The 16132-nt window shown below is 39.6% G+C and overlaps 1 protein-coding gene across 2 annotated transcripts in view; it reads right to left on the reverse strand.

The window, feature by feature from the left end:
- Positions 1-11733: 11733 nt before the first annotated feature.
- The window catches only part of grxcr2 (glutaredoxin and cysteine rich domain containing 2), a 33238-nt gene continuing 28839 nt past the window's right edge, over positions 11734-16132 (reverse strand). For both annotated transcript variants that reach the window (XM_082549095.1, XM_082549094.1), the window contains exons 5-6: positions 14508-14735; positions 11734-12808 (exon numbers count right to left, since the gene is read on the reverse strand). In XM_082549095.1, coding sequence (XP_082405221.1) covers positions 12635-12808; positions 14508-14735 — 402 coding nt within the window. In that variant the 3' untranslated portion in view covers positions 11734-12634. The remainder of the gene's footprint in view (positions 12809-14507; positions 14736-16132) is intronic.

Genomic DNA, 16132 nt, shown 5'->3' on the forward strand with positions numbered 1-16132 from the left:
CATTTGAACACACACAGTACAGTTGGGCAATCTTTGATACAATTATCCTAAGCTCATGCAAATCCAAAACAGTGATAGTTTTTTTTTTAATTTAAGAAGATTATTTATTGTTATGATAGATGCATTTCCATATATACAAGCAAAACGTGTGTAATGTAAAATAAATAAATAAATAAGAGCCATGCATTGTGCTTTCCGGATCCTATTTTGGGATTTGTACACATTTCTAACCATAATGTAATATTAAGTAAATTGTAAAGAAGGCCAAATGTAACATTCTCAGAAGGAACAGAAAAATAATATAATGTATAGAGGAAAGAACAATAGATTTGTTTTCACAAGATAGGGTGAAGATTGTGTGTTTCTTGTGATTTTTATGATTTGCGCTTAAAAAATATTCCAACAAGTGAACACGCCAGATAGATCTGCAAATGATCTGATTTTTCTGTCATTGTTAGTAATAATACTTTTGTCATAGTCAGTAGAGCCGTAGGACTCAATATGCAGGACTTGGAAGGATCAGTTACAGTGTGTTTATTCACAGAGCAATAGGGAACAATGTTAACAATGGAAGGTTTGTTAGTAAGTGGGTCCAGGCCTCCAGTATTAACAGGTTCTACAGAATGAATGTTGAGCTGCAGTCCACGAAGAGCATCCTCAGGCCTTCAGACAGGTGGGAACCGTGGCATGAGTCAGGGAGAAGTTGAACAGCCTGATGAGAATCCCTGCCAGTTGGTCTGGGCAGGCTTTAACCACAGCCCCTCGGTCAGGGCAGGCAGCTCTCCTGGGGTTCGCCACTCTCAGGGGGTTAGGGGGCTCTGGGCTCTTCAACTTGGGTGTTGAAGAGAAAGTCCTATATCCTCCTCCTGTAGCTCTCCTTGCCTTGTTTGAATCCCCTCCTCAGGTTGGCTCTGGCAGTGCTGTACAGAGAACTGTCCCTCTGCCTGAAGGCTGAGTTACTTGTTTTGATCAGAGCTTGTACTTCACTCATCATCCAAGGTTTCCGGTTAGGTTTTAGTCAGTGTCAAATCCTCTACAGAGCACTTAATGTAAAAAAGGACAGACTGAGTGAAGGTCTTCAGGTCCTGCTGTTCAAAGCTGGACCAGTCTGTCAGATTGAAACAGTCCTGTTACTGGAGGAGAGCATCATCTGGCCCCATGCTTTAATGACCTGGGTGCTTGGTAGGGATGGGTACCGGTATCCGGTGCCATGATGACGGTTCTGACATAAACGGTAGTAACCAGACCGAAAAGCAGCGCACATTTCGGTGCTTTATTTTCCTGAGATGTCATACACTTTGAATTCTAGGCAATCATTTTACGTTTCCGAGGATAGTAGGCGGGTCCAGGTACATACGTTCTTTTAGAGCAGAGCTACAGATTAAAAATGGCCAAGGCGAAGCGGTCAAAAGTCTGGCTGTACTTCACAGCAAAATATGCAAACTCAGCAGCCTGCAACAAGTGCTTTAAGCTGATACTGTGATACTGTCAAAGGAGGTAACACCTCAAATCCGATGAAACACCTGGCGACGCATAGCGTTTTTTTTAAAAGCCGAAAAATGCGCCGTATTTGATAGCTTACTGCGAGACCTCACACCGAGCGCATCTACTACGGGTGTGGTGCCTGTTATCGGACCCGGAGTTAGCAGCATCCCCCAAAAACCCGAAGAGGAGAGTCCTGGCCCCTAGCCCTGCCAGTGTAGCAGAAATGATGACGGATGATGATGGCAGCAGCAGCCGTTCTTCTCTGCGTGAGTAGCTTAATGTTGTTTGTGTATAATTTACGTTGAGTAGGTTAACCACGTTATTACATTAATGCATGTAAGGTGAACTAGCAAACACCATGGTAGTTACATGCAGCTGTCTTTTTGTGGAAATCAAATCAAATCAAATCACTTTTATTGTCACATCACATGTGCAGGTACTTTGGTACAGCACATGTGAGTGAAATTCTTGTGTGCGAGCTTACAAGAATGGCTACATCTGAAACTAATAAATATATGTACAATATATAATAGTATATGCATTTCTGGATGTGTATACTAAATATTTTTCTGTGTGTGTGTGTGTGTGTGTGTGTGTGTGTGTGTGTGTGTGTGTGTACACATATTTTACAAATTAAATAGAGTCAACAATAAATAAAATATATAAAAATATACAGAGTTGAGACATGTGCAAAACAGTGGTATTACTGTACAGTATGGAGTGCATAATGTTAAAGTTCCAGTAGTGAAGCTGAGGTGTCTATGACGTGTTCAGCAGTCTGATGGCCTGGTGGAAGAAGCTGTCTCTCAGTCTGCTGGTACGGGACCGGATGCTGCAGAACCTTCTTCCTGATGGAAGTAGTCTGAACAGTTTAAGGCTGGGGTGACTGGAGTCCTTGATGATCCTCCCCGCTTTCCTCAGGCACCGGTTCCTGTAGATGTCTTGGAGGGAGGGAAGCTCACCTCCAATTATCCGTTCAGAGCACCGCACTACTCGCTGGAGAGCTTTGCAGTTAAACATGAGAGGTTTTTGGACAAAGTTTGTGTTTTTTCCATTGTTTAAGCACTGCTTCCAGCCAAGAGTGATACCATACAGTATATGCCCTATAGCTGCAGAAAAGGCTAACATTGTTATCTTTTTACAAAAAAAAAAGCTGAACATGAGAGGTTTTTGGACCAATTTTGTGTTCTCCATTCTTTACGCACCGGTTTAAGCACCGTTTAAGCATCGGCACCGTTTCAAAAGTACCGGTTTGGCACCGGTATCGGATAAAACCTAAACGATACCCATCCCTAGTGCTTGGAGGAGTTTGTTTCCTGAGAGGGGTGTGGCCAGGGATGAGAAGCAGAGAGAGTTGGTCAGGTTGTCATAGGTGGGGGAGGGGTGTCGCTCTGTAGGTATGCTTGATGTTACTGTACACATGGTCCAGTCTCCTGCCCCCCTGCAGGTCACTTAACATGCTGGTGGAATTTGGGGAATACAGAATGCTGAGCTAACATTAGCACTGGTAACAATAGCTACCGTTAGCTAGTAAGGTTCAGCAGGAAGACGCAGTGAAAAGGCATGAGAAACACAAAAAAGGTGTGCAGTATTTCTTGAGGGCACAAACGTGTGCTGACATTAAATTTATAGTGAAGTAGCAGGTAATGTACAACTTACCAATATAAGACATGAGCTACAGGCAGAAACACAAAAACAAAGACGTCTCACTTATCTATCTCACTCATTTGCATTGAATGAGATAAATAGTTGTGGGACCTCATATAATTTGCAGTTTAGTAATAAAACAAATGTAAAATTCTTCCAGTAAGGCAGCATCAGAGTTAATAACATATGAGCCATGACAGTGATTCTGAAAGAGAACTGTAGTCACACACCTCAAGCTGATCAGCGTCAGGTGAAACACAGTCGTCAATCACGTTCAAACAAAACCAGTCTTCATCATCAGCTTTCACTCCCAGGTAATGGAACCCTTCTGGTGATTTTTTATTTATTTTTTGATTGGCATGACTGATTACTCTGTCCATCAGTGTGCCTGTTTCAGTTCTTATTACTGCACTGAGTGATCATTTCTCTCACTCTGTGAATTTTGTGTATCACATATCTCATGTGACACTGAGTCTTTTGGGCTCTGCTCCGCGCAGCACAGTGCAGATTGCTCCAGCCCTGGCCGATTCATACTCTGTGTTTAAACACACTGGGGAGTGCCTTCAGGAGCAGAGCCTATTTCATGATATGAAAAGCCCCGCCTTTCCTCTATATACATCTCCCTCTCTGTCTCTAACAAGAAGGTTGTGTGAGGACCATTTTTGTCTTAAATTATAATTGGTAGATTTAACTTTGCCTTTACTGTGTTGCTCAGTGGTATTTGCACAAGGTAGTTTGTAAACAACAGGAAATCGACAGAAACAACATGTGGCACAGTTCACTTTACACTAAAGGATTGTTTACATACCGAGAAAGGAATTAATTCTAGTTTGCTGTTGCATAAATGTTTGCTTGCTAGCTTCTCAATTCCACTTGGGAGATGCTTTAGGACTATAAATTGATTTCTGTTCTGACTGATAAATATTCAGTATATGATGAAATGTTTGCATTTGTTTCACCCTGAAGCAGCAAAGCTAGTTCAGTCAGGGAGATATCATGCTGGTCTGCATTTGCCTAAGGGAGATATTTTGCTGTCTGGCTTTTTAAAGAGAAACGATTAAACCCACTGTTTGGATTCAAGACACTCTGCATGTTTTAGTTGCCCTTCTAACCGCTTTGCTGCATCATAAAACCTGCAGTGTCTGAATTATTTCTTTTTAATCAAATCATGGCTGTGAAATTAGTTGGAAACGCACTGGATGGTGCAAAAGTTTTCGATGCTTTGGATGTTGAAATGTTGAAAGACTTTTGAGTCGTTCTAAATTCGGTCTGCAGCATGACAATGACCCTAAACATCTGTTGTCTATATAGAAAGAGACAGCAAAAGGATGACGAGGTGTCCCACAGACAGTGGAATTGCCCCCACAAAGCCAGTCTGGAGCTAAATGAAGATGCCACTGAACCCACCGAGACAGCTTAAAGACGAGCTCCGCCAAGTTCCCCAGGAATATTGTACATTAGTCAGTCACCACCGAAACAAAATTTCCTGGAGTTAACATGAAGTTAAATAAGAAGAATATTCTTGATGTGACTTTAAAAAGCATCCTCACTTTGTTTTTAATGGCAAAAACTTTTGTGTGCTTGCTAATATAAGAAAATGTACAGGCTCTGAGCGGCAACCTCGAGAATCTGCTACATGGATGAAGTACTTCTTTTTTTTTTCAATCCCTTTAAATAACTGCAGCTAAATGTGGTGATGACTAGCTAGTGAAACTTTTTTAAAAGTCCTAACTGTATATGAAAGTTGGCTGCTTCCCTCTTTTCTTTTCTTTTCTTTTCTTTTCTTTTCTTTTCTTTTCTTTTCTTGAAGGCCAATAGGGTGGAGTGGTACCTGTGTTATCAGGTTTATGAGCAAGCATTACACAGACATATACAAAAAATGCTACTTGGATACATTTCAAGAATGTCACTTATTAAAAACAAAAGTGAATAAACTTGCAGTCATGTGTATATATCGTTATTTTCCATGTTTCAAAAGTGTTGCTACCACTCAGCGAGTTGCAGGCAAGTGTTTGTAGACACGTTGCCATCTTCTATACAAACTACAGGCTGTTGCAACAATTTGTTTGTGACCAAAGTATTCACAGGGACATTTTTAGTCTTTGTGACCATTTACATTTCAGGATATACACTCTTTCCTATTGCAAGCTGAGCTATAGGCCTGTGTGACTGGGCCCTAAGAGATTGCTGTCACATAAAGTGGCTGTGCACCTGTTTTTGATTTATATAGGTTTCAATCTTATAGCTCAAGGAGCTATAAGGTTGTCATTATGTTTCTTTAAATTTAAATCTAAATTTGGGGATTTTGACATGGAGACCTATGGGGTTTGACATGATTTTTGGCCATTTGAGGAACTTTTTTTTGGCGCCTCACACTGGCTTCAGCTTTCAGCCACATGGTTTAAACAGACCAAAACGCATGTACCACAATAACGTGTTAGTACTTCTCATTTGTGATGCCACCTTCCTGAAAGGTGCCACCTTCCTGAATTAAAAATTATTACACTTTTGATTTAGTTTAATTTCATTTCATTTTTATAGCATCAGTTTACAGTATTGGAAGGTAAAGACTACAATATTAGAGAGACGTCCCAACAATCATAATCATTCCAATAAGTAAACTCTAGGTTTTAAAGTAATTTCTATCTTTCTGTTCATATTTTGCTGTTGCACAAATGACCATTGCCACAGGTCTGCAGTGTAGTACAGCGGCTAATACCTTCACCTCACACTAAAACTCTAAAAAGGAAAGCAGGTATGGCTAATGCTGTGGTACATTTGCCTTAGTGCAGACTTTTAAATCAGTCCACTCTACTGAATTGACTTTTTTTTTTGATGGATATGTTATGTAATAAGCTGAAAATTCTCTCTGATATCAGGCAATTTAAAGTGCGCTGCAGCGCTTGTAATGGAATAGGTCAACAGTTTTAGGAATTCAGTCCATGAACTGCAGAATTCCCCATCCTCTGTGTTTTGCGGTAGTTTAATCTTTTGTTCCTAATTCCGGTGAACGCGAAATTTGCCAGCAAAGCCTCCAGAATGAGGAATTAGAGGCAGCAAAAAGAGCCATGCTCAACTGTCGTTGAAAAGCCACAAAAAGACTTTAATTTGTTCTCTAACTTTCTGGATCTCTCCCACACATGCATGAGCAGGTGCGCATGCTGGGAATGGATAGAGTCATTAGAAGTTTCCACAAACTTGGAGGTGGACTCCAGGGATGTAATTCGAAAGATTCGTCACAGGTTTACTGTCTCTTTGACACCACAGTCTAAGAAAGCTTTTAGTATTCAGGATGTTTCCATATAGACTGCTTTGGGTGGCAATAGGCCTGGCCAGCCGATAAGGCAGGTGGAAATCACATGACACAAATTTTTATGGGACTGATTTATAAATTCAGGTTTTAGCTGCACTCTCACCCTTAGGCAGTACCGAAAGAGGGCTTTGGGTGTTGGACATTTGATGGGTTTGTACAAACAGATTTTTATTTTTCTCATTTGCTAACACAAGAGGGGGGGAGAGTGCTGTAGACTACTGCACATAAACTGAAACTAAGTTGCAGCAGGACACACAGGAATACATAGTTATATATTTACATGATCTAGCACTAAAAACAAACAACTACGGGATTCTGACTTGATGCAGGAATCATCCATGGATGCTGGTGTTCTCAGACAGTGCCAAGAGCATTGCATGAAGTCATCCTGTTTTGATGGTGTGCAAGAAGAAGACCATTGCTCACAGAAGGGGAAAGAACCCTGTTGGACACTCCCATGCTTTGGTCAGATGGAACCAAAATGAATGTATTTGGATTAAACATTAACATGAGGCAAAAACGTGATCTCAGTGACTTACCGTGGCATTAGTGTTGGATCAAAGATGTGTGACACTCTTCTTTGATGCTTTCGTTTTTGGATTTTTAACAGTCCACAAGGTTTACTCAGAAAGGTTTGGAAAGAAAAAAGAAAGAAACACTTTGTTGATGAGAGAGGCCAGAGGAGAATGGCAAGGCTGGCTGAAGCTTAAAGAAAAGCTACGGTAACTCAGATAACCTCGTCTTATAAATGTTGTGAGCAGAAAAGCATCTCAGCATTCACAACACATCCTTGAGGCAGATGGAGCTTCAAGAGAAGTGGAAGTTCACTTTGGGTTACACACATGTCAGCCAAGGAAAGAAATCTGAGACTGCAGCTGCCAAAAGCTCGCCGAAATCGGAGTTTTTATCCGAAGAAACAGATTAAATTGAGATGGTTGTAGCATTAGATATTTCCAGATAGATTTAATTTTATTGTACTTTGCTAGAAATATGACTATCATACTTATTGCTGATGGTAATTTTTACTTGTTTATTTCTTTGATTTATAATCACTAATTGTTGTGTTGTTAAATGTTAATTGTATTTGAATACTTTTTGTAATTAAAAGGAAAATGTGATTGTTACTCTCCCTGCAGAGAGGTCAGAGGTTGGGAACAGCTAATAGACACTGAAGCCAGGGCGAGTGGGTTGGAGTAGCATTTCGCCTGACAGAGTACATACTTGCTGTGATGAAGGTTTAAAGCCACAACAGCTTCTCTAATCAGCTTCTCTCTAATCACTACACAATCACTATCCTGCTGCTGTGATCTAATAAAATGAGGCTGTAGCCAGATAATATTCTAATATTTAGCTACTGTTAAGACATTATGCTGGTAAATCTAAAATCTAGAAGATTTCTTCTTTTTTCTCCCAGAAAGTATCTAATTATATGAAAACTCCTCAGTACTAAACAAAGAGAAAAAGTTAGGGTTTTCACCAACACGTTATTGTATGAGTGCTTATGATTAATGCCCACAGGCTGCTCCCGGCTTGTTTCCTTTGTGTTATGGGCTTTAGGAAATCACAGATATTTTTATCTATGAAACACCAGAAATGTTGAATCCACTAGTGAGGGGACTGTGCTCTTCTCAATTTAAAAGCCATTGTTTGCTAGCTGCCGTGGGAAGACAGGACATTATCTCAGATTGCAGTGGTTTTGGTGTTTTTATAGTTTTGGCTCCTGTTTTTTTTATGTTGTAGGACCACGTTCCCAGCATCTCAGCTGCTTCCCAGGCCTTTGGTTAATCATGCTTTCATTTCCTGTCTTACTGGGTTAATTTTTCTTGTAAGTCTCTGTTGGTTTTACTGTCTTTTGATGTGTCTGTGGACTTCTTATTGATAAATCAGTCTTCTCTGAGCTTCTCTGAACCATAGATAACACAATGAATTTCACATTTCTCAGATTGCAATGATTTTGGTGTTTTTATAGTTTTGGCTCCTGGTCTTTTTTTATGTTGACCAAAAACCAGCATATGAGGTATGCACTGAATTTGAAAAAAAGAAAAACGCCTTCTAAAGTTTAAGAAGCAGCTCTCGATGAATAAGCTTAAGATGTTGATGAAATTTTAGTCTTCACTGTTAATACACTTGGGCTGTTTTTGCATTTTACTCTTCATCACTTGTACTGTGGTGTACTTATTTTTTTGTATTTTCACTGTGTGTTTTGTTATACAATCTGATATCCCTGTGTCACTGTTGTTGTCATTGTTGTTTCCTCCATCGTCATAATTAAGTTGACCCAGGGCCCATACTGCAACTGACCAGAGATGTTGCCTGAACATTCAGTTAGCCAAGAAGTTAGCTAATGCTATTAAAAACAAACCAACACAAATAACCTAAAATCTGGCTGACAGCAAACCTAACTTGATGTTTATTAAACTGTTTAGTTAATAAAGAAAACAGAAGGCTTGAAATGTTCCAGAAAGGAGTTTATACAGTTTAATTAGGCAGTTTTTTCCTTTTTCCCGGAGCTATGACAAAGCTATGACATCACAACATTACATCCAAACATGATTGGTCAGTTGCAATGTTGATCCTGGATCAACAATATTATGATGATGCAGGAACATTATCAACATGCATCACATACACTCTATGTGTTTGTATTACTAGTCTAAGCAAGATTTTTTTTTGTCTTTACCAGCCCAGAGATGTTTAATAATGAGTCCTATTATTTTTGATTTAATAAAAGCTCAATTAGAAAAATAAAGTAAAATAAATTCATAAAGTGTTTACTGAGGGTTCTGCATAACCCGACATCCATTGGCAGCCAGTGAGGATGCTCCCTGCTGGCCATTAAGAAGAATGTATGTTAGGTCACGTCAGCATTAGGGATGGGTATCGTTTAGGTTTTATTCGATACCGGTGCCAAACTGGTACTTTTGAAATGGTGCCGGTGCTCGAACCTGTGCTTAAAGAATAGAGAACACAAACTTTGTCCAAAAACCTCTCGTGTTTAGCTGTTTTTTTGTAAAAAGATAACAATTTTATCTTTTACGTTAACAAACGTAAAATGATTGGCTAGAATCTGAAGTGTATCACATCTCAGGAAAAAAAAAGCACCAAAATAAAGCACCGAAATGTGCGCTGCTTTTCGGTCTGGTTACTACCGTTTATGTCAGAACCGGTGCCAGATACCGGTACCCATCCCTAGTCAGCATCGGTGTCCTTTTTTCATACCCAGAAGTTGCTCCTATTTTTCATAAAGTCTGTAGTCATGAGGCATCACAGACAAAACACTGTGATTCAGTCTATGAGTACATGAATTGAATAAGTTCCCAAACCTAATCAGACTCAATCATACAATTATGATTGTTTCGCTAAAAATAATTTTTTACACACTTTGATTTCCTGCGCTCAGTGATGCCAGAAATTTGAGTGATTGGGACAGGTGAAGTGGGATGATATTTATCAGACTTAATGGGCTGTATTCCTGTTTTTGGGTACCTATGCATAATTACAGTGCATGGAGGTCATCACTAATTCTCGGTGACTGGCTGAAGCACGCGTCCAGCTCATCTATATCCCTATAGAAATCTTTTAATAATTATGTCTAAGACTCAATAAGAAGTGCTAATTTTTATTTTTGATTTTTCTTTTATAGTTTCCTTAGTTGTACTGCAATAAGACCTGATAAACATGACATTTTTTGGATATGTGTTGATATTACCTCACTAATACATCCTGGGACATATAATCAAATGTACAAGGGCATTTTCTTTACCGAACTTTTCTTTACTTTTCTACACTTATTAAAAGTAACACTTGTACACACAGCTACCCTTTTTGAACTTACAAAGTGTGTGATTTCCATTCCCCAGTGAATATCATCTGTCTCAATTCCCCTTTCTGGAGTCCTATAAACTTACGGTATTTAGTGTTACACTTGAGTGTTTTTGCCTTCTCCCTTATCACTGTAGGTCCTGCAGGATAGAGGCCAAGAACAGTGGCAGTGACCCAGTTTCCCCTCACTCTGGTTTACCCCGTGGAATACTGAGTGAGAAGCGCTAAAATGACAACGTTGGAAAAACACAATTTTAACTTCTGCATGGGTGGCAGATTTTTTAAGCAGAGAAAGAGAGTGAGACAGAAAAAGAGAGAATATAGAGTGAAAAAAGAATAAGAGTGTGGATTTGGGCTACCGTGGTCATCCCAGAAATAGACAGAATCTGATTGCTGATGGGGCTTTTGACCAGGCTGTTGCTAACCCTTATAGTTTCCTTTTAAACAGAATAAAATAGTTGAAGCCCAAGCACAAATATAGGTGCAGAGGCAGGGATAGAGGGCTCTAATGGTGCTTGTCTGGCATGACTTTTTGCCACTGACATCCCAGAAGATGTGGTCAGTGCTATTGAAAAAGAATTTGATTGATCATCTCTGCCTTGCCAAATAAAGGTAGTGGTGAAAAATGCTACTTCAGCAGCCACTAGAAAATGTCCTGGGGATCATTGCAGTTCAGATTTGATTATAAAGGCATACTAAGGGGAACCTGCTGTTTTGAACTGGAAACTATAGTCAAATGCACAGACATGAGAAATCCTCTGATTTTGGACTTTAAAGTTAAACTTTAAAGACTTGAAAAAACCTCATGGGTAGATTTTATTAGCGCTTGCAATGAGTTGATGTAACCTTGCAAAAATCAAATGCATGAAGGTGATCACTCAAAGCTGACAACAGCAGTGTCAGAGCTATTAAAAGCCTTTCCCAGTGAGGCAAAAAGATTTAATTTTGTTTTCCTTTTCTGTTAAATCATCCTCAAATGTCATGATAGAAAGTAATATGGTTGATTGCCTTTGATTTGAGGTGCAATGAATACGATGCAGAGACTGGGGATTATGTGGCGTGTTGCATGTTTCCTATTTTTCAAATTTGTAACAATAAACAACTAACTCACAGTAAAAACAGCCATCTGAGGAAAGACTTTAAGGTAATCATACATGTATGATTGGAGACAGAGAGTGATGCATAAGGCTCAGTTAAAAGGCAGGAGACTTTTAGGAATAAAGTCAATAAAACATATGCTCACTGCAAGCGTCACTGTTTTAATAGATGAGATCTGAAATGTTGCCTTGAAAACATGTCTCCATGGGGACCCTAGGATGTGGATTATACAGAGGACAGAGTAATCTGATCCATACAACAATCCTTTTTGCATCAAAAGCTAAACTTTAAAACAATAATGAATAAAATAAAATAAAAAAACATTGAAAAGGTATTCAGGTATTTTTATTTAATTAATTCACCCCCCAAAAAATGTGTAGACATATCTTTAAATGATCTAAAAGTGTTACAAAACAAACCCAATCTCCTGAGCTGGTCTACAATAAATCATTTCTGTCATTTAAATCATTATTTTCATTCATATTTTCATCCATAACACCTCTTAGACTTTTTATTATTAACACACCATCTGAAATCAATACTGAGAATGTCAAACATTTATTATCTGTTGAGATGAAAAGTGGTTTAAAAAGTTTGCATATTTACCCCCCACCAACAAGAAAAGCACGCACATCTGTGTTGCAGTAACAACGTTATTTGGGGGGAACTCACATTAAACATCATCTCCTGATTATTGCTGTCGCCGTTTATCAAACAGTCCCATTTGTCTCATTCCTCTCTGTATTTTTCTAAAAAATAATAGCATCAATTATCCCGGTACAACCCATTATGTTCAAGTGAAAAAGGTTTCAGTGTCTCTGGTGAATAGACAGGGGAGCTATGAACAGGGAACCCTTCCCAGTAGACACAATAAACTGTGAAATGTTTGCATCATTTTAATTAAAATGATAACTCTGTTGTGGAACCAGGTTTTATCAGGATGAAGGCAGCAGATGCAAAGTAACGTGACAACAAAAAAAAGCGATTATGTATTTGTGTTATCGCAAGCCATGTTCACTGCACACAGTAATTGTATTTTATGATTTTGTGCCCACAGTCACAATCCCCCTCTCCAATGTCCAATGATGGCTTATGTTTCCTAGTAGTGCACCCCACCAAGAACGTTTTGGATTAGAGCAATACTGCCACTGAGACAATTCTGACAAACCCGTAGCACACTGGGCTTACACTCACTCAGCCACACACTCTCATTCACTCACTCACACGCTCGCTCTCTCACTGCCAGATATGGGTGTCAGCCAAATGGTGCTATTTATTGGAGCAGGACTGGCACTTCTCCAGACCATAGGGGTAGCAGGCTTGGCAACGCAGATCACTGATGGACTCATTGAAGCGGTTCGCCAGCATGGACAGCTTGCTACCGTGACACAGAGAGCAGGGAGCGGAGCCTGAACCACCACAATGCTGGCAGCTGTCAGCCTCCTGGAGACAGAAAAAACACATTAGGAGATGGAAGAGGGGTCCTGTGAGGTGAGCAAAGGGGTCACAAAGGGAGGAAGGGGTGAAAAGAAGAGGGGATGCAGGGATAAAGATTGAGCTGAAAAGGGGAGTCGGTCAAGTTTGAAGGAAAGGCTCACGTCCCCCATATCTGAAGGCCTGTATGAAAAATGTGCGCAAATGTTTGTTGCTTTTGAATTACAAACATCTGTTTCTGATAATAAAACACATTTTTCCACTTAAAGTTAACACAAACATTTACAGTGCCACCAAAGGCCGCGTCATAATCAGCAAACATTAACGCCGCTATCATGTATAACTGACGTGCCTGCTGGCAAAACACTAGAAACCTTAATGATACAAAGAATTTTTCCAATAATATTTCTAATTAAATGGCTGTGGTAAGTAGCTGTGCTGCAGGATAATGTCCAGCCAGTCTGTCATTTATTATACCCAGTTGGTCATTATTGCAAAGTTTACAGTAATGAGCAGCTGCTCTGTATGTTATCAACCGAATGATGACTGAACAGAAACAGAAGCTGAGCTGTGAGGTTACATTTGAAACAGGATAATTAAAGAAAACAAAACATATTCACTTAGATCCTTCATGAGTCCCAAATTGTTGTAAAAGGAAGAGCTAGACAGCTTGGTATGCAAGGGTCAGCCAGAAAAAAGTCTATAACACAAAAGAAAAAAGTCAACAACAACAAAAAACCCTCTAAAGGTGCTGCTTTAGTAGGGCCCATTATTTGCTTCTATATGAGTGCAATACAACAGAGTCGTATAAAACAGGACACGGTATTTTGCAGCAGAAAGCAGCTACAAAAATAAAATGGTGCTGAAATTCACAAGGCAAAGGGGCAGGTAAGGTTTGTCTTTCAATTACAGTTTATGTTCTCACTTATAGCTTTGGTGACTCCAAGATAAACATAAGGATGCTTGTATATACAGCCATTATTATTTCACAATCAGGTTCATGTCCAGATTGTTGTCCAACAGTTGCAGAAATTTTTCATGTATAAAATCAAGTGTGAATCTAAGCTCTTCTTGGGAAAAAATGAAGACGGTGAATATAATGAATTGCCGCTGCTAAAGATGGTGAAGAAGAGAACGGAACAAACAGGAGTGAGATGACGAAATATAAAACAAAAAACAGGCTGAGAATGAACTTGTATGGAGGCGGAGAAAATGCGAAAATAACAAGAGAGCTGAGAAAATGATGGAGGGATAAGAGAGAAGAGAACAGTAATCATCCAAGGAGGTGAGAGGGAGGGAATAATAGCGACCTGGGTATCCTTGCTGGCTGGTAAGCAGCAGGCAGATGCTGCAAGGGCAGAGTAAAACTGTGGACTCATCAGTATTTGTTCACAGTTGTCAGATAACACTAGGACAATAGGTTGGTGGCTGTTGCAGCAGGACGGTAGAAAAGAAAGCGAATAAGGATACAAACAAGTTTGCATTTACAAGGAAACAGAGGAGACTTTGGTGTGAGGCAGAAACAGAAGAAGATCCTGCAGTTGTTTTCTTGAAAGCAAAGATAAAGTGAAGAAAAGATGGCTGAAGACACATGCAGAGAAAGTGGGATGGGGAGGAGGACATGGCGAGAGTGAGAAAAGCAAGAAACAGAAATGGGGTGATAAAACCTTACCACACCACTGAGAATAATTTGACCAAGGATCATTACCTTGGTATCAGTGTCGCAGATCTGTTTCTCCTCCTTCTCCGCCTCCTCCTGTGTGAAAACTGCTTTAGCCCTCCTCCTGCTCCCCCTTTCCTTGGCCTTTGGGTATCCTTCCAAGTCAATGAGAGGCACTGTGTGCTGCCGAAACATTTCAGGCTTCTTCTGCGGTGCTTTAATAATGCGCAGATTGCTGGTATAGATGATTATCTTACCAAAGTCCAACACTGGGGACTGAAAGAAATGTAAAATATCAGATAATCCTGCATCATTTTCTATTAACAACATCAGTGCCATGTTGTTGTCTGTGTCTGTCTATGTCCATATGTCTCTCTTCCAGAATTATGAGTTTTGTTGGTTCATGATTTCTTTTTGGTTTTTAGGAAGGAATTTATGATTTTTAGTTTTTGTGTATTCTTGTAAGCTACAACATTAAAGTTGATTTTATTTCATTCATTCACATCTCCCCAGTCCTGCATCTGAGTCTGCATTCTGTCTGCCACACAGCTGTTTCATGACAATTAGGCCCAAACAGACAAATAATTTTAATTAACTTATACATATGCTAGATGTCATCTACATTTCCCAACTCCAACTGCTCTCTGATATTAAGAAAAAAAGATTTCATGTTGAAAAGTGTCATCGCTTGTCTAGAAAAACATGCACATCCGTAGTGGTTATTTTTACATACATTATATTCACTGGCCACTAGTATCTGCTTGGACCCCCTTTTACCTTCTGAACTCCTTTATTCTTCATGGCATGGATTCAACAAAGTGCTGGAAACACTCCCCTGAGATTTTGGTCCATATTAATCTGACAGCATCACAGAGTCGCTGCAGATTTGTCAGCTGCACATTCATGATGCAAATCCTATTCGCTCTGTTGGACTGGGCTCTAGTGTCTGTGCAGGCCATTTGAATATATCAAACTCCTTGTTACTGTACGTTTAAGATTCCAGTTTGAGTTGATCTGAGCTGTGTGACATTTTATGCTATACTCCTGGAAGCAGTCATCAGAAAATGGATACACTGTGCCATTGATGGACATGGTTAGAAAGAATACTCTGGTAGGCTGTGGTGTTGGTACTAACGATCCCAAATTATGCCAAGAAAATATCCCACATACCATTATACCACCCCCGTTTGGTTATGCCAAATTCTGACCCCTATAATCCGGATGCTGCAGCAGAAATCGAGACCCATCAGACCAATCTTTTATCGCACAGTTTTGGAGAACCGCGCAAATAGACTCTGTGTTTGCAGCTGACATGACTGGATCCCAGTGTGGTCTTCTGCTGCTGTAAACCATCCGGTTCAAGGTTCGAGGTCATCTTCACCATGTCTATTTTAGAGCTTTTTTTAAAAAAAAGAAATTCTTCATTACATTTAACCCTTTGTTATTTTGATGGCTGCTTTCTGTGGGAACAAAGCAACCAGAGAAGATTGGCAACCTTCATCTTATTATGCAGGGATGTCTTGCTGAATCCAGACTCATGTTCACACTCTCTGTAGTATTCAGGATGATGTAAAAAAAATAATAATAATACATATATATATATATGAAAATATGAAAAATATACAAGAAAAATAAAAGAAACATATTGATGCAATTTATCTCTCTTACTTTAA

This window comes from Aulonocara stuartgranti, assembly GCF_965226115.1.
Source record: "Aulonocara stuartgranti genome assembly, chromosome: 10".
NCBI lineage: Eukaryota > Metazoa > Chordata > Actinopteri > Cichliformes > Cichlidae > Aulonocara > Aulonocara stuartgranti.